At 47.3% G+C, this 19,588-nt stretch overlaps 1 protein-coding gene across 1 annotated transcript in view; it reads left to right on the forward strand.

Annotated features, from left to right (window-relative positions):
• The first annotated feature begins 6,306 nt into the window (after nt 1-6,306).
• Nucleotides 6,307-19,588, forward strand: part of GMPR (guanosine monophosphate reductase) — a 41,843-nt gene continuing 28,561 nt past the window's right edge. The window contains exons 1-3 of the mRNA XM_082731839.1: nt 6,307-6,477; nt 14,577-14,696; nt 16,834-16,917. Coding sequence (XP_082587965.1) covers nt 6,391-6,477; nt 14,577-14,696; nt 16,834-16,917 — 291 coding nt within the window. The 5' untranslated portion in view covers nt 6,307-6,390. The remainder of the gene's footprint in view (nt 6,478-14,576; nt 14,697-16,833; nt 16,918-19,588) is intronic.

Genomic DNA, 19,588 nt, shown 5'->3' on the forward strand with positions numbered 1-19,588 from the left:
TGTATTTCCCCTGGGGACAGTAGCTCAGTATTTGGAAATTCAGGGTCCAAAGCGACTTTATGGAAGAGAACTACCGTGAATAATGAGAATTAACTATCATTGGAAAGAACGCTTTGAGCGACAGACCAGGTCCAACCCCTAAGTTTCAAATGCCAAGAAGTCCTAATTTGGAAGTGATGGTGCATGGTGCCCAGAGAGTTCTTGTGCAGGACTTGCAATACATAGGATGCAGTTAGGGTAGTACTTGGTTTCCTACCGCACAGGATCTAAATTCGGTGTAGCAGGAAAGGAGAAAGACTGTGTAGAGATGGGCTTTCCTGGATAACATGCTGTTCTGGGCCAATACTTTAAGAATGCAAATGGTCCCAGAATAAACCTGGCTGTAAGAAACACCCCATATGACCTTTTAAAAAAATGTACACTTTAGGGGCATCTGGGTGGCTCAGTCGATTAAGAGTCTGCCTTGGCTCGGGTCATGACCTCAGGACCTGGATATCAGGTCCCTACATCGGGCTCCCTGCTCAGCAGAGAGTTTGCTTTCCCCTCTCTCCCTCCGTGCCTCCCCCCACTCATACTCTCTCATTCTCTCAAATAGATAAATAAATTTTTAAACATGTATAATTTACAGAGGAAAGAAAAAGAATAGTGGAATAGCATTTAAAAAAAAATATTCAGGGGCACCTGGGTAGCTCAGTGGGTTAAGCCTCTGCCTTCGGCTCAGGTCATGATCTCAGGGTCCTAGCATCTAGCCCTACATCAGGCTCCTTGCTTGACGGGGAGCCTGCTTCTCCCTGCTTATGTTCCTTCTCTTGTTGTCTCTCTCTCTATGTCAAACAAATAAATAAAATATCTAAAAAATAAAATATAACTGCATTCATTTGCTTTGATACATTCAAATAGGCTAACTAGAATAGTCAGTAGGCTCAAGGTTGGTCAAAAAGCTTTCTTTTTTTTTTTTTTTTAAAGCTTTTAGAAGGAATAGAATAAATGACTTCCATTTTTTTTTTTCTTATTTCCTTTTTTTTTCCCAAAGAAAATTTACTTAAATGTCACCTCTATTAGCTGTATGTTGGTAATCCAACATATCTTATAGCCAGATACTTCTCCCAAACTACTGATTTGTAATTTGTTCTCTGTATATTTTTGATTCCCTCATTTCAAGCACACATCAAAGTTCTTGCTGTTTTCTTACCTAGGGAATTTTTATAGAACTGAAAGCAAAAACCCACCACTCCTCCTGCCTTTTATGAAAGCCTAAACACAAGGAGAAGATTGTGTTGCATGTCCTGAGGGGTGGGGAGTGGATGAGAAAGAAAAACAGCACTTTAGGGAGAATATGGGTGAGGTGGAGAAGGGGAGATATTCTTCTGGATATAGGAAAGGAGACAGTGTTTTCTGCAAACCTGTCCCTCCCTCTATCAGTCCCTGGGAGGTGTGGTACAGAGACCAAGGAGGAAACCCCAAGCCTAGGGCTCTCAAACTCAGCAAAATTCCTTTGCTACAAGTAGCAAAGAAGCATCCAAGTCACAGGATGGACCATAAGGGACTTTGGGAACCAAGAAAGTGGGACCACCAGTGTGGCCAATGATGGATGGAGAGCCAACTTCCACCTTTGTCATTGCAAGACCTCCACACCTGGTATGGGAGAGGCCCAGGGACAACTGGAGTAGGCTTCATCTCAGCAAGAGGGAGAGCTAGAGGGGTCCCTGAGTAGCTCACTGATTTAAGCATCTGCTTTTGGCTCAGGTCATGATCCTGGAGTTCCGGGATCGAGCCCAGCATTGAGCTCTGCATCGGGCTCCCTGCTATCAGTTTGCACTGCTCTCTTTCTCACTCAAATAAATAAGTAATTAAAAAAAAAAAAAAGACAGGGAGCTAGAAACTTAAGTCCTAGTAATCCGAAAGAAAGTAAAGAACAGATTTCTGGCACATGGAGTTTGTGGCCAGAGATTCACAAGGCCCTCACACCCAAAGGAGAGACGGGAAGGTCTCCTACATGGGGCTGGGAGGGAACAGAAATGATCACCTGTGAGCATGTGTTTGTATTTATCTGAAAATACAACAATTTTGGCCTAAGTGTTATCAGATTGTTCAAGGTATCTGACTTTGTAAGAAAGTCAACTTCAGAGGTAGAAATTATTGCAAAATCAAGGAAAGCAAAATCAAAGCAATGTCAGATAACACTCTCTAAGCTGGAACCAGAATTTAGTTAAGTAGTGGAGAATCGACCTCCGCGAAAAATGTGCAAGAAAACATTTCCCATAAACTGGCTCCAGGCCAGGTTAACATGTAAAGAAAAACTCTGCAGGAAATTTTAATTTGCAGATTATTTTCTGCCCTTGTACATGACGTCTGACACTGAAGATTTTAATAAAAAGAAATGAGATCATCAGGATGATAATTATATCAGACTAATTTTGGCTTGCCGTAATAATAACAACCTCTAGAACAGTATGGTGATAGGTTTTAATCTCTAGTGTTATCTTAAAGGCAAAATTGTATCCTGTAGGCAAATCCCCTTGTTTTGGCATATCTAGTCGTCTAAATTCTGTCATGATGCCATTGGGTCGTCTAAGGAAAATTAAATTAAATAAGCATGCACACATGTGCACACAAATTTCTCTGCTCCCAAAGACAAGCAAATTAAATTTACATTTACTTTCTCTGTACAGAGTGAAGCATTATTCTCAGCATATATTATTAATCAGGGGTTGAGAACTTAAGTGGCTGTGTATGTGGCGGGAGCACTGGGTCAATTCTTCCTGCATTAAAGACCACCTGTCCCGCCCATCTCAGGGGACAAGATTGATTACCTCTAGCAGATGGTGTTTTTCTGATGGGATGATGTTGATGGCCCGATTGGGACAGACCTTCCAATTTCTAAAGGTGAGCTAGTCATTCGGATTTTCAATATAAAAATTCTCAATTTCTAAATGTTAGCAACTAATTCAAAGATGTTAAAATGTTCTCTGTTGGCCAAACCAAGCATACTTTCCATGGGCTGTCAGCTGTGGCCTCTGCTGTGAATTGTATTATGTTAGTGTTACTGACCATTCAAAAGGTTCAGATACCAATGTGCTTCAAGGGTGTGTGGTGTGTGTGTGTGTGTCTGTGTGTAAGGGGAAGGCTGTACCGTGTTGAAGGGTGAAGAATTGGAGGGAAGGAGAGAATCAGAAGCAGTGGTTTTGTTCTTATACCCTAAGACCTTCTGAATTTACCTTCACCCCTGCTCTGTTTCTGCTTAGCCCTAATCAAAGCCCACTTGAGAAGCCCAGCACAGAGACGTTATTTGCAATACAGGCTTGGGTGTGACCTCATGCCTGGTCCCTGTGGAGTGTGGATCGGTGACATGTCAGGTATGATACCAATCTCCAAAGATCTTGATAAAGGAGCATGGTCTCCCAGAGAACCCGCTCCAGAAGCTCTAGGTCATTGGTAGCACTCGACTCTTAGACAATACAATGTTAGTCCATCTCTTAGGAATTTTTCTGTGTTGGGAGTTAGAACCTTTACATGAGGTCCTTGTATGGACAGGTGGCTTTTGTTGTTATCACTAGAGCACTGAGAAGTGCAGCAGGATTATTTGGAGGTGCCAAGGACCTTTAAAGGAGTCTAGGTGGGTGTGGGTGATTCAAGGAGTCACGCTGACTCTTACAGGAGTAGGGTTTTGTGCCTGAGAATAGAGCAGGTATGATGGAACTTTCCAGAAGGAGAGGGAAAGGACGGTGTGAAGTGAGCGTCTGTCCCTGTTCTAAGAGAAAGACAGTGGTCAAGAAGCCAAGAGGAGAGGTCCTATCCCTAGGGCAAAGGAACAAGCTCAAGGGGAAGGATGTTTTCCCCTTAAGACAGCATAGGTAACAATAAGTATAAAGTTCCCCCCAACCCCTATACTATATCCCAGGGGCAGATCCTTGACAGGTTTAGGGTTTTGTTCCCCCCTTTTGGGAGAATAGCTTTTAAATAACCATATTATACAGTAATTATATTTTACTTTGGTATTTATTTACTAAAAAATCTTCTTTTGCTTTAAAAAAAAAAATAAGTAATTTCCTCACCTAATGCAGGGCTTGAACTCACAAAGCGGAGATCAAGTCACATATTCCTCTGACCGAGCCAGCCATGCGCCCCTTACTTTGTTTTATAATTACAAACTCAAGATCAGACCTAGTTTTCACCAGGGTCCTAACAATTCCATTGGTCCAACTCTGTCGGGTTACTTTCATTCTCTCCCTAATATGTTTCATTTCCTTCCCTGAAACTTCAAGAACTTCCTGTGGGGCAGGAAGAGAATGGGGGAAGGCCCTTATCATTCCCAGACCTTTGAGTTCAGGGAGCATAGGTCTGTATCTTTCCCATCAGCCTTAGGCGACAGGAGTTCACCGACAACAGTTGGAGGCTGCAGACAGCCACAAGAAAGTGAAGCTGATTCCTGCCTCTGCGGTTAGCAACCTAGTCTGAGGCTAAAAAGCATAAGGCACATAATGTAACTAACATGTGACCGGAAAAAACTAGCTATGGTTTACCGAGCAAGTAGAGGACATAAATTTGGGTTTACTCCTGTTTCAGCACACTTTAGTTATTTTTTTTAAGTTTTTATTTTAATACCAGGTAGTTAATATACAGTGTTATGTGAGTTTCAGGAGCCCCATAGAGTGAGCCAACAATTCAGGGTATATAAATTTTGCACAAACACACACGCTCACAATTTAATTCTCCTAAAAGGCTGGGACATGACAAAGCTAAAGCTTTTTTCTTCCCTTCTATTTAACCTATAAAAAACCTCTAAGGTTTGAAGAAATAAAGTGACTCCCCAAGGTCACCCTTAAGGAGAAAGCGGTGGATCAGGTTTTGAATCCAGGCAGAGAGGGGTCTTGGACTTAGCTTTATTTAAGATCACACTGAGTTTTAAAGACTGGTGGCTCGGTGGGTTAAAGCCTCTGCCTTTGGCTCAGATCATGATCTCAGGGTCCTGGGATCAAGTCTCCAATCTGCTCTCTGCTCAGCAGGGAGCCTGCTTCCCTTCCTCTCTCTCTGCCTGCCCCTCTGCCTACTTGTGATCTCTGTCAAATAAATAAATAAAATTTTTTAAAAAAAGACTGACTTTTTTTTTTTTTTTTTTTTAAGTCATTTCCTTAATGTTACCCTTGTTTGCCTGATCTGCAGAGTGGCTTCCTCTTCAGTGGGTTGGTCTGAGTGACTGAGAAGGTGTAGAGCAAGCATTTAAGCGTATCTGTAACCTATAGTTAAGGCTCCTCAGAGTCAGGTCACCAAGTGAATTAAAAATAAAGTGACTTGGGGAGATGGAGAGGAGAAGTGAGTTGGGGGGAAATTGGAAGGGGAGAGGAACCATGAGAAACCGGACTCAGAAACAAACTGAGGGTTTGGGAGGGGTGGGGGTGGGAGGTTGGGGGGAGCCTGGTGGTGGGTATTATGGAGGGCACGGATTGCATGGAGCACTGGGTGTGGTGCATAAACAACGAATTCTGGGATACTGAAAAGAAATAAAAAATAAATATAAAAAAAAAATAAACTGACGGGACAGGTAACCTGCAGAGCAGACTCGGGTCCCTCAACCTCCAGGATCCGCGTTGCCTCTACACTTCCCTGCTTTTATTCTACCAAACACACCCTTGAAATCCAAAAGGGGGATACAGAAATTGTGTCGTCCCCACCGCTGCCAAACAGACTGACCTGCCCACCCCCTTTCCCGGGGGTTCATTCTTCGGCCCGCCCCAGGTCTGACTCAGCACTAGACCCGCACACTGGGTTTGAAATTAGAAAAAGAAACAAAACCTCCCAGGGGGCGGCCTTTTCCCTCGGGTCATACGCCAAGTCTCCTCCCTGGTGGGGTGGTGGTGGGGGGGAACCTCGGTGTCCCCCACCACGGTGCGCATTCCCCCTTCCTCCGCGACCGCCGCCAATTCGGCCACCACAAGGAGCCAAGGCTTGTAAGCGGGAGTGAGGGGGGAGGTTTGTTAAAATGTCATCGCTGGCAGACATCAGAGCCACCGGGCTGTGCCTACCCCGCCGGACCCCCCAAGCCCCTCTACCCTCCCCACCACCGCCCCAGCGCTGGGAGCTGGAGCCGGGAAAGGCGGGCGGAGCGCCGCGGCAGGACCCCCCGGGCCCCCAGCGCAGCGTGTGCGTGGCGCGCCCCACCGGCTCCGGAGCAGCCACCCGCAAGGCTGCCCCGCCCCCCGCAGGCTGCCCCGCCCGCCGCAGGCTGCCCCGCCCCCCGCACGCCGAGCCCCGCCTCCCTCCCCGCCCCCGCGCACGCCCCGCCCCGCGCCTCCCACGCCCGGGCCCCGCCCCCCCGCCCGCCGGGCGCCCGCGCCGCAGGAAGGAGCTGCCAGCCCCAGCCGCGCGGGCCTCAGCGTGCAGATCCGCACCATGCCCCGCATAGATGCAGACCTCAAGCTGGACTTCAAGGATGTCCTGCTGCGACCCAAGCGGAGCAGCCTCAGGAGCCGCGCCGAGGTGGGGTCCTCCGAAAGCCGCAGTGGGGTGGGATTTGTTTTCCGGGTGGCTCGCGAGAGGCCGGTGGAAGGAGGCGGGCTGGGCTAACCTTGCCGGCTTTTCCGTGTGTCTGTGTTGTGGGATGAGATGCTGACCCTCGCCCTCCCTCCCGGGCCCTCCCCGCCTGCTGAGAAAGGGGGAAACCAGTTGGTTCTCAGCCAGGACTTGAGGGACCCTGCTCCTGCTGCGGTGTAAAATTATAAATGCGTCCGGTCGGGCGGGCAGGAGGGGAAGTCCACAGTGGACCAAACCACAGAGGAAGAAAGATCAAGTGGCCAACTGATTTGGGGGTGGTGGTGGTTGGGAGGTGCATAGAGGAAGGAATTGACCCAGCGGAGCCCAGGGGTAAAGGGAGAAGACGAACGACTGGACAGCTTTGTGATTTTGGCACTGGCTCTCGGTGCGGAGAACTGCCCCTCGCTGCTCTGCTATCAGGTCCAGCGAGGGAATTTTTTTTTTTTTTCCTGATGTCTAAATAAACAAGCTCCTGGGCGGCAAAAGTTCAGGGTTTACTTCCCACGTTTCGGTGACCTTGGCCAGAAGTGAGGCTGGGGACTCGTTCCTGGTGGCACCCCCACTTACTGGGCAGCTGCAGTCCAGCCCAGTTCTCCTATCAGCTGTTCTGGTATCAGGTCCAGCGAGGGAATTTTTTATTTTTAAATGTCTGAAAAAACGGGTTTCAGGGTGGCAAAAGTTCAGGGTTTACTTTCCACTTTAAAGTGACCTTGTTGGGAGTGAGGCTGGGGACTCGTTCCTGGTGGCACCCCGCTTACTGGACAGCTGCAGTCCTGCCCAGTTCGAGGGAAGCCGAAAGCTCTGGGGTATGGGCGTGGGAGGCAAACAGGGACACCCTGGATAGTTTGGCTGGTTCTGTGTTGTGGAGATCAAAGCCTGAGGAACAGGTGGCTCCTGGGCTGGCAGTAGCCCCCCGGGGAGAGGGCGAGTGGTAGCCCTGCTGGGGATGAGGAAGGTGAAAGTCTGAAGGATAAACTAGTTGCTCAGAAAAGCAGAGTCCCCCCCGGGGCAAGAGGGTGTGCTGGTGACCATGGCTTTGCCTGGTCTTTCAAGGGCTGGAGAAGGAGGTGAGAAAATGACTCCATCTGGAGGCTGGGCTGCGGGAGTAAACAGGAGGAAGCAGAGCCAGCACAGCCTTCCAAACGCTCCGCTCCACAAGATCATAAATACATTCCCTTGCAAGGAACTCAGCTGCCCGCCTGTGCCCAGGCCTGACTGCAGTGCCTGGCGTTGCCAGCCGAGGCTGGTTTGGTTTGAGGAAGCCTCTTCTTCTAGCCAGTGACCAGAACAAGTCACCATCTCAAGCAGGAGGGGTGGCGGCTGGACCCAGAGAGGATGAGACAGGACAGACAGGTCCGCAAGAGGTCAGGAATGGTTAACCCTCATCCTGTCCTTCTTCACATCCTTAAAGGCCCTAGGACCCTTGAAAAAACAATAAAAAGTTTGGGTGGCAGGTAGGCTGTACCTAAGGCCAGAACAAGACAAGACGTGGGGATTCTGGGCAGACGAGTAATAATGTGGCGGGGGCCTCACTATTCTTTCAGTATTTGTTCAAAATTCACTTAGGAGAGAGAAACTTAATTTTAAGAAAAATGATGTGCTTAAAACAATGATAAATCATATGTATTTTCTGAGCCGGGAAGCATCTCAAGAAGGTAAAACATTTAGAATTTATGTAATAGAGTGAATTTTTCTTTTCCAGAAGTTACTATGATGTCATGCATCATTTCCTTTCATACTTTGGGCTGATTGAAACCATTCATGTCCCAACTTCCAGTGGCACCTTCCGTCTCCATGTACACATTACAGTGAGAACTCTGTGCCCTTGAGAAATGTTTTCATATTTCCATTTTTATGGGCACTTGCCAGCTCCGTGCCTGGAAAACAGAGTTAACTGGAATCACCTTTCCAGTTGGTTCCTCTAACCGTGTAGGTGCCTGGTTGGTTGCTTCCCATAGTCTGCCTGTTTCGGTGATGTTGGAGGGATCTAGCTAGCCCTGGATCTGAGTAGGCTTCTAATCAGTGTTTGCCCTGTTTGTTGTGGATACCTGAAATTTCTCAGAGGGTGATGATCAAAACTTTTCATTGTGCAATCAGATAAAAGTCTAGAACGCTTGTCCCCCGACAGAGGTAATATCTGCATGCAAAAGGTAAGGCAGCCTTTGAGCTGAACCAGAGAGCTGAGCAGCGTGGAGTTGGGAGAGAGAAAACATAGCCCGCCAGAACAGACCTGGCTGGGAAGGGGGTTTTGAGTCTTGACAAGATTTATCACTGCAGCAGTTTTGCTGAGAGCTAGGTTTGCTCATGGATCATCAGGCAGTGAGCGGGAAATGGAGAGAAAGGCAGAATGGTTTCCCACTTAGACATTCTAGGACTCCTGGAGGGACTTTTCTGCAGGCGTCTTATAAAATGGATTTGAGGTCAGCACCTGGGTACCAGTGGAGGTGGCTCAGGTGGCCTTATTGTGATCGTACCAGGTAGGAGGTTCTCTCTCAACTGTCCATACAAGCCCTGGCACGTAAGAATAAAGTCCTGCAGGGCTGCACGGGGGCATTTGGGTCAGCCTTTCAAAAGAAGTCTCATGTTTGTTGATGAAGCAAGAATTTTGTCTTTATCTGACACACTGGAGAGATTGAGTCATTCCTTAACTCCCTGCTCTGTTCTTCAAAACCCATTCCTGACTCTGGTGTCCCACTGGAGCCCTGAACCCAAGGTAAGATTTAAAACAAGAAACAAAAACTTACTAACACAGCCATTACTTTGGGAAATCTGACAATGAAGAAATTTGCAGCAGAAAATTGACCACTTGTCCTAAGACAGAGAAGACTTGACACAATGTTAAAACTCATTAGTGATTTTTTTTTTCTTTCTTTCTTTTTTTTTTTAAATACCAGGGAGAGGCGGATCCAGGGAATTGGAATCGTGGCTGGGGGTCCACAGCAGGCTGGCCCACAGGGGATCAGAGCATGGCAGGAGAGAATGTAGGGCTGGGAGCATGCCGACCTGGGTTTTAGTCCAACCTCTGTGCTATTTTAGTGTCTTGGCTCTGTGTTAGTTTCAGGGGGCCTTGTGTAACAAAGAAGTTGGGCTTATGCAGTAGAAATTTATTGTCTCAAAGTGCAGGAGGTTAGGAGCCTCAGATCGAAGTATCCACAGGCTGGGTCTTTCTGATCCATGCAGGAGAAAATCTGTTACATTTCTCTCTCTTCCCTTCTGATTGTTTACCTACTCTCTTGAGTGTTCCTTGCCTATTATAGAGGCATCATTGCTATCTCTGCCTTGATCTTTACACCCTTTTCTCCCTTTCTATGTGTCTGTGTCCACATTTTCCTACCTTGTGAACACCAGTCATAGGGGGATGGACCCTACCCTCCTGACCCCCTCGTCTTACCTTGATCATCAGCAAAGATCCTATTACAATTCAGAGATAACCCTGGTTTGGCATTTCGGCATCTTTTTTCGAAGACACATTATTGCAAACCGTAACTGCCTCTATAAATTTTACTCTGTAGAATTAGAGGGTGTGGGGTCAGATTGTTCTAGGGAACCTCTCGCTCCAGAATATACATATTGTCTCCAACATAAAGGCTCTCCCTAGGTTTGGAGCAGCATGAGCGCGTGTATTTTGGAAAGCATCCTACAATGATTCTGATGTGCACACAGATGTGCTGGGCTAGCCGCTGGAGTCTTTCCCACCTGTGGAACCTGGGGCTCTCTGATCATGCACAGCTGCATGAACTTCTCCAGATCCTGCCAGCTGGTGGTGAAGCCTGCAGGGGGCAGAACGTTCAGAAGGCTGGGCAGGAGCCCACACCAGCATCGCCCTGAAAGTACAATATCATTCTTACCCCTTGGTCAGACATTTAACTTCTTCCCCACTTTTCAGCCTCGAGGACTTTAAAGCTGGGAGGGAGTCTCCTGTAGACTTACCTTTTACAGGTGAGACAGATCATCATTTATTTCAGAGCATGACTTAGATCCGTACCACCTACCGATCTAGGCAAAAGAGGCTCCTACCCCACACGACCCTCCTGGTCTCCTGTACCCTTCTCCTCACTGAACGGGACTGGAGGACCAGGCTTATTCTCTAGGTCATTTCCAGGTACACAGGATCCTGGATTTCCCTTGCTCAGATGACTTCAGGCTAGTTCCAAGGCTGGCAAGGGCTCCAGGTGGGTTTTCCCAAGGACCTGAGATGCTGTTGCTGTGCTCACCTCCGACCTCAGTGAGTGGCCCAGTGGCAGCCGTCTGTGGGCGTGGGGAGCTTGGCTTGCAGAACTGGGGTGTCCTTATGTGCATGTCAGCATTTGTGTGGACTGGAGTCCAGGCGCTGGTTCCCCATTATACTGTGTCCTGGTACTTTCCAGTTGATTAATGAAATTTGTGTTTGTCAGGTGGGAGGGTAGAACATGGTGTAAAAGGCTTATGCTTCGGGGAGAGCATAAAGGGCGGCAAAACCATGCGTTTTTGAGGTGGAGGAGGGGTAGTTTATGACTTTATGTTCCCTTGCAAATCAGGCTGAGCGGAGTGGGAACTTGAAGGTGCTATATTTGGTGCATCGACCAGCTGTGGCAGATTAAATGCCAAGTTTTGTTTCTGGGAGGCTGGAATATTTAAAATACCTCTCTTGGTGAACAAGTGGTGTATTCGGGGGGGCGTGAGGGGGGAGGGATGTGTGTGTCTTTTTGCCTGTGCGGATGAGGAAAGATAACTAAGATTTTTTAAAATTTTATTTTAATTTTTATTTAATTAAAATTTTAATTTAATAGGTTAATTAAAAAAATTTTTAACTCCAGCATAGAGAACATACAGTGTAATATTAATTTCAGGTGTACAATAGAGTGATTCGTGATTCCGTATGTCAATGGTGCCCAACACAGCAAGTGCCTTCCTTATTCCCCATCACCTGTTCCCCCCCCACTTTCTCCCTCTGGGAACGCTGAATGTGTTCCCTAGAATTCAGAGTCTGTTTCTTGGTTTGTCTCTTTTTCTCTCTCTTTTTCCTTTGTGCATGTGTTGTATTTCTTAAATTCCATATATGAGTGAAATTATATGGTGTTTGTCTTTCTCTGATTAATGTCACTTGGCATGATACTCTCTAGTTCCATCCATGTTATTGCAGATGGCAAGGGTTCGTTCTTTTATATGGCCAAGTAATATTCCATTTTATATATATACATACACACACATATACACACACACACACACACACACACACACATACACATACACCCACGTCTTCTCTATCTATTCATTGGTTGGTGGACACGTCGGCTGTTTCCATAATTTGTCTATTGGAACTAATTCTGCTATAAACATACAGGTGCATGTATCTCTTTGAATTAGTGTTTTTGTATTTTGGGGGGTAAATACCCCATAATGCAACTGCTGGGTCCTAGGGCAATTCTATTTTTGAGTTTCTCTGGAACCTCCCTACTGTTTTCCACAGTGGCTATAACAGTTTGCCTTCTCATCAACAGGGCAGGAGGGTTCATTTTTCTCCACATTTTTGCTAACATCTGTTGTTTCTCACCTTTCCGATTTTAGCCATTCTGACTGGTGTGAGGTGATACCTCCTTGTCGTTTTGCTTTGCTTTTCCCTTATAATGAGCGATGTTGAGCGTCTTTTCACGTGTCTGTTGGCCATCTCTGTGTCTTCTTTGGAGAAATGTCTGCTCAGGTGCTCTGCCCATTTTTAATAGGATTATTCCTTTTTGGGGTGTTGAGTTGTTATAAGTTCTTTATATATTTTGGATCCTAACCCTTTATCGGATATGTCATTTGCAAATATTTCCCATTCCATAGGCTGCCTTTTTGTTTTGCTGATTGTTTTCCTGTGCTGTGCAGAAGCTTTTTAAAAAGATTTTATTTATTAGGGAGAGAGAGACAGAGCACAAGCAGGGAGAGGGGCAGAGGGAGAGGGATAAGAAGACTCCTTGTTGAGCAGGGAGTTCGACATGGGGCTCGATCCTAGGACTCTGGGATCATGACCTGAGCCGAAGGCAGCCGCTTAACCCACTGAGCCACCCAGGTGCCCCAAAGCTTTTTATTTTTATGTAATCTCAATAGTTTATTCTTCCTTGGGGAAGATCCTTTTAGTTCTCATTCTTAGAATTAGGGGTTGTGTGGAATCTACCACATAAAGACTAGAAAGAGGGGCAGGAGCCCACTGTGAAGGCTGACCTTTTTCCATGAAGAGCTCTCTATTTTCTATACTGCTGATAGGGTTTGGGGTGCCAGGAAAAACCCCATTGTGAGCTCAGCTGGATGCAGAATGTAGCAGCCCTCCCCAAGCATCTTGGGAGAAGTATGAGTCATTTGAGACCTAGGATTATTCTGATTATTTTAAGCCCTCAATGCCAGAATGTTAGAGTGCCCTTAACAGCACAGAAAGTTGCAACTAATAGACTCCTTCAGTTAGCTTTCCGAATGTAAATCGAGCTTGCTTCACTGAAGTAGAGCCAAGAATCCTAATGAAGGAAGCAGGGGAGGGGAGGAGCTGCCCCACCTGCTAGGGCGGTGACTGCATTTCATTTGCCATCATCTTGGCTTTTAAGGCTGCAGCAGAAAAACCTATGACGTCATTCACCCAGGAAGCCTTCTGGACGCAGAGTTGCATAGAGAGCAATGGAGGTGTGTGGAAAGGCTAAAGGGCCCGAGGTGTCCCTTGGTGTTTTTTGACACGTGATGGCAAAGTGAAAGTTGTCTCAAATGAAAAGGGATGGGGCAAGGGGAGGTCAACCCTGGTCGGAAATGATTATTGCTGATGGACTCCTGAAGCCGCTATTAATGTGGAGTCGGAGTTATTGCAGAAACTGAAGATGCGCGCCTGTGTGTCTCCCGCCGGTTCTCCTTTGGGGAAGCGCCCACTTCCAGGACGGACAGTGCTGATCATGTAAAACAGGGAATTTAATGCAAGCTCTCTGAGCTCTGCTGACAGGCTCTGTGAGATACTGGGACGCCAGAGATTGGCAAGAGTGGAAAACCACTTCCCAACGGGAGGAGGTGATGTTCCCGGAGCCCAAGTCCTGGGATCACTTTGCAAAAGCTAGAACCGAGACCATGCAGGCGGAGGCTGAAGAGTTCCGGGAGACATGCCCTGACTACCTCCAGCCGCCCCGTCCCCACCTTGTCCCACACTGTTCTTCCGTGTCCTGCCCAGTTTCTTCATTGGCTGAACCCAGCCAGAAACCAACCTGGACAGTGGAGCCTTGGGGTGGGGTGGGGGAAGAGTGGCCTTCCTATGGTAAAAGGGGGGCCACAAAAGGGTGGAGAATGGATCCATGAGCCTACAAGTCTTGGATCTGCTTGGGTTGAAGAAGGAGTTCTGACGCCTGGCCCTCGCCCGCAGCTTTGGCTGAGCTCGCCATCTTGACTTGGCTCTTGCCCTGGGTTCCTGAGCGCCCCAGCTTAGTCACAAATGCCTTGAAGTTGGAGTTAGAGGAAAATGGGAGGGCCTTCCCCCAGATATTTGCATGTCAAAGGAGCAAGCGTTGATATGCGCGGACCTGTGGTTGTAAGTACTTCCTCTCCTTCACGGGTTAAGGGATTAATGGTTTGCCGCTCATCACTGTGGGGTGAATCGGGAGTGTCTGGTTCTAAGAATGAAAGGGAAAACCATGCTTGGCAGGGAAGAATGGAGGGAGTTTTTCCAGAAGGGGAATGGTCCCTCCGGTGCTTGAAAGTAGGGAAGATAGCATGGATTTGGGTGTTTTGGGTCAGGATGGATCAGGCTGGGGACAGAGGGTGGCAGTGGGTGAGGAGGGGGAGGGGCTACTGAAGGAGACAAACTTCCGGTTCCGAGGTTTGTCTTTAGGGAACACTGTCTGGAGCCTTGTACTGGTGCTTGAGGATCCTGACGAGGCCGGTTCAGCTTTGTCCCTGAATGACAACCTGTCACTTGGTCTCCTGAGGAACTCTCCTATTTTTGGAACACGGAGCTCAGCCCCGAAGAGACCAAGGGACCAAGGGACACGCACTTCCTTTTTGTTCTTCCCTTGCTCCAGACTCTTCACAAACCACTTACTTTCCCTTTTTGCCAACAGGTGGATCTTGAGCGTACCTTCACGTTTCGAAATTCGAAGCAGACCTACTCAGGGATTCCCATCATTGTGGCCAATATGGACACCGTGGGGACATTCGAGATGGCAGTGGTGATGTCCCAGGTAAGATGGTAGGCTTTGTTCCCTCTGCTGCTGACCCTGGCCACGTTGTCAGGGGCCTATCCTAGACGTGTTCAGACAAGGAAGAAGAGAGAAAATTGAGATATTTTGGGTCCTTCATTGCCCATACTAGTTAGTTCTGGATGCTGAGGGGCACTTCTTATCTTCCCTTTGCAGTCAGAAGATGGCTGGAGTGTGGACTTCAGAGTCAATGAGATGCTCCGGATCTTCATCCCTTTCTTGCTTGAAAATGTTCATGATCATTTGACAAACTAGAGATCTTATAAAGTTAGACTGCTGTCATGTTATAGAAGATCGACCTTGTCTTTGAAATTAAGGCAGAACTGCTTTGTGGGCAGTCTGTGCAGTAACACTTACTACAAAACATTTATTGAGAACTTAAGTGCCAAATAGTAGATAGAAGATATGTAATGTTGTCACAGCCTCTCCGGGTGGGTTCCTTTTACAGAACGGAGGCAGAGATGGAGAGAGAGGAGAGGTACCTTGGCTCAGGACATTTAGTCCAGTAGAGACAGAGCCAAGATTCAAACTCCAACTGATTTGGGGAATAATTCCCAACTCACACTGATAGCTAACAGTCGAAGCTCAAGGTCCTTCTGGCCACTTACCAGTCTCATGTCCTTTAAAGGGAGTAGTTGGTGTCCTGGCATTGGGAAAAATAAAGGAAAAGCCATTTGTGGGCAGGACCTTTGTCCCATAAGGCTGGGTCTGAGGTCCAACACATCTTATTCATCCTCGATATGAAATGTTTGCTTCTGATCTGCACAGTGGGTATGTGTCTTCTTGCATCGATAATGCCTGCCAAGTGGAAAGAGAAATCCAATTAGTTGAAAGAGCTTCTCGCTGTGGGACCCCAGGAGGTGCTAGGATTCATTATTAGCCAGTGATTAGAAGGAAGATTTTCAAACCTATGATGAATTCGAAAAATGGAGTAGGGGGTGGTCTGTCTGATTCCGTGATCAGCTGTACTCTCTGTCAGCCCATAGCCCCCACTGAGCTTGGGCCCGGAGGCTAATAAATTAATTGGTTAAGAAATCTGTATTTTTTTTTTTCTCCTTGTCTTTCCCTTGCTCTGTTCTGTGATCAGCCATTGCTACCAATGAATTATGTATTAGTGTGAAAGTGGGTGGAATCAGGGAGCAAATAAATTGTCTAGATTAATTCCCATCTCGAGTTAGGAGTCCATTAAAAAGTGTAAAATTTGCTACGTCCCGCCCATTTTCACAGGAAGGACTCCCTGGGTTTGAGACCATGGACATTGTAAACACAGTAAAACAGTGTACCCTGAAGCCATGTGCGTGTGCACTGTGAATTTTCTGCCTCTAGGAGCCACTGATTGAATGCGAATTCATAAAGGCATGGGATTCTAGAATAGAAAAGTGTAGATGGGGAAACAGACCCAGAGAAGTTAGGAGAAGGGAAGGAGCCTGAGCTCTGTAGTCAGATTTGAGTTTGATTCTGGCCTTTGCCCCTTTTGGGCCAAGCTGTCTCTAAATTACTTACGCTCTATTTCTGTCTGCACAGCTAGTGTGACTGTAGGAAGTTGCTCAAAGTTAATGAGATGGTATATGAAGTGTTGGCACAAAGCGTGTCAGTGTTGGATTGGGTCGGTAGTCATAGGTGTGGGATTACGATTTGTCGCATTCCCTCCCTCAAGAATACCAACCGCCTGTTGGGTTTAGCTTTTAGCAAGCCATGTTTAGACTGTGAACACAAAGGCAAGCTTTCAGGTATGAGTAGAGATTCTCTTGGGTTGGCCGAACAGCAGTTGGGCCTCGACACTCTTTGGGGCAGGGTACCTGCTGCCTGCCACTCTGGGCAGTGGGGCTGGGACCAGGCCCTGGGAACCCTTCATTTTCCCTCCCGGGCCTCCCGGCAGAGCCTCCTGAGGCCTGGATCAAGGGTGTCTGATCAGATGAGAACGGAGAACATGGTTGTGTGTTTTTACTGGTGACTCCTTCATCTGTTCTTGGCTCTCAGCATATTTAAAGTAAATGAAGCATGAACTGGGTTCCTATACCCATTCTTTTGTGTTGCTGGGTCCCCCCTGGCCCATGCGGGGTGGAGAGCGGGCTGGCCTGACTTCCTGTCCTAACAGGAAGTCTGTTTTGTCCCCTAGCACTCCATGTTCACAGCAATTCACAAGCACTACACCTTGGATGACTGGAAGGTCTTCGCGGCTCATCACCCAGAATGTCTGCAGGTAGGACTGTACCTGGTTCTAAGTTACATTTCTTCGTGGGGTGGGGGGCGGGGAGGGGAGAAACACTTCAGGGTGGTTGCAGAGGTTTGAATTGGCAGTGAACAGACCTGCAGAGTCACCAGAGAGAGACCTGTGGAAAGCCTGTCGTGGGCCCTGCCCTTGCTCTTCGTCATTGCTGGGAAAACCTGTTCTGGATCCAATTTTTTTTTTTTTTTTAAGATTTTATTTATTTATTTGACAGACAGAGATCACAAGTAGGCAGAGAGGCAGGCAGAGAGAGAGAGATAGGAGGAAGCAGGCTCTCTGCTGAGCAGAGAGCCTGATGTGGGGCTCGATCCCAGGACCCTGGGATCATGACCTGAGCCAAAGGCAGAGGCTTTAACCCACTGAGCCACCCAGGCGCCCCTGGATCCAATTTTTAAAATAATTAGGATATCTTGAATAGGAATATCTTTTTTTTTTTTTTTTTTTTTTTCCCCTCTTGAAAAATTTTGTGTTCCATCCTGAGAGCCTGTGGAAGACCTATGTTTCCTGCAAGGGGTGCCTCGAGTCCGAACAGTCCTCTGACGGGAGGAAAAACATCAAATTATAATGAGTTGTTTTGGAGTTGAGTAAACACCATGCCCATTAGGAAGGCTGTAATCAGAAAGGTCCTAATGAGCGCTGGCATGGGTGTGAAGAAACTGGGGCCCTTCCGCATGGCTGGGGGGAATGTAAAATAGCACAGCTGTTTTGGCACTTACTTTGGCTCTTACTCAGAACGTCAGATAGCAGAGTTGCAGCTGGACCCAGCAGTTCCATTTCTGGGTGTAGACCTCGCACACACAGAAGTAGGTGTCCACACAGAGACTTGCCCGCAAACGTTCGTAGCGGTGTTATTCATCAGAGGGGAGAGATAGAATCCATCCATCTGAGTGTCTGTGAGGCGGTGCACGAATGAACAAAATCTGGTCTGTCCACAAAACAGACTATTATTCAACTGTAAAAAGACATGAAGTCCCGATCCGTGCTACAACACGGATGGCGAACCTTGAAAACATTCTGCTGAGTGAAAAAGCCACTCACGAAAATATGTTTCTGTTTAGGTGAAATGGCAAAAATAGGCCAACCTACAGAGACGAAGCAGAGGAGAGGTTGCCTAAGGCAGGGGGGTGGGAGTTTGAAGGTGAGGGTCCAAGCATGTGGGGGTGACAAGTGTTTTTAAAATGGTGATGGCAGTTACACGATGTTACACGACAAAAAACTATCACTTTGTGTGCTCTAAATGGGTGAATCGTGTGGTACGTAATTATATCTCAGTAAAGCGGTTATTAAAAAAAAAAACGGCAGTTCGAATATAACAGAAACTCTTATTATTGTGGCGCACACCTGACTTGCCCCCTGGTACATTTGAGTCGTTCTGAGCCGGTGACAGCAGAGAAGTTTCTGTGGGTTGGAGATGCCCTCCTCTGTGATCACATCGTTTGTGATTGGAAAATGACTTCACTTTATACCACTTGGGAGGTTATGCTGGCTTCTGTTTCTCCTTGGCTGCGCTCTGTGTGGATTTTGATTGGAGAGAAGGTGGTTTTGGAGCTACAGTAATTCTGGCTCAATATCAAGTTCATTTTTTCCATGTCGTCTCAGAATGAGTATTAATTGCTTCACCATCTTTCCTTCCTGGAGGAAGTTTGGCGAGTGATGGTTTGGGGGTGGGGGGTGCAACGGGTCATACCTCTGACTCCTGCACAATAGTTTCTGGCAGTGTGTTGTTAATTAGAACCTGGTCCTTCACTACGAAGCATGATCATTTGACTTGGTACTGTGCCCCTGACCCAATTAAAGGCTAATTTAAAAAGGGGAGAAATGAAAAAGGAAAAAAGGGGGGGGGAATGTCCAAAACTTGGTAACATTGAGAGAAATGAACCAGTCTTAAGTTCCACTTGCCAAACCTGAACAGAAATGAGAGCGAAACGGGAAGGGTGGCAAAACTCTACTGGGAGGGATGGGTTGGGCCAGCACTGGGCAGACTGGCAGCCAGAGGAGTGAAAACTGATCTGAACACAGAAAACTGGGATAAACTTGTATCAAGTTACCAGGCTGTTTCCATTCTGTATCGGTGTTGTGGATACATTGTTGAGATTTTGGAGGAATCACAAAGGTTACTCAGATATGCCCCCTCCCCCTGTCGGTGGCTCCTGGCTCAGAGAAGTGTCATAAAATCAAAATATTCTTTTTTTTTTTTTTTAAAGATTTTGTTCATTTATTTGACAGACAGAGATTACAAGTAGGCAGAGAGGCACGCGGTGGCGGGGCAGGCTCCCTGCTGAGCAGAGAGAGCCCGATGCGGGGCTCCATCCCAGGACGCTGGGATCATGACCTGAGCCGAAGGCAGAGGCTTTAACCCACTGAGCCACCCAGGTGCCCCTAAAATACCAATATTCTTATAAAAGGTGAGGTGATGGCCCTGGGCACAAAACCATGATCTGGTTGCACTCAGGCATCAGTGACTAAAAGCAAATCTTATCTCAAAGAGGAGATTTTCCCAGGAGCAGAGGGGTGGGTTGGAGACCACCGGTGCCATGGAGGTTGGGGAGGAGTGTGTCACTGAAGAGGGTGTGGTGGCTTCGGATGTTAACAAAGGTACCATTGGGAAAAAGCATCTTAGGTCCGCCCATTCCTGTACTTTTTG

This window comes from Mustela nivalis (assembly GCF_964662115.1).
Source record: "Mustela nivalis genome assembly, chromosome: 5".
Lineage (NCBI taxonomy): Eukaryota > Metazoa > Chordata > Mammalia > Carnivora > Mustelidae > Mustela > Mustela nivalis.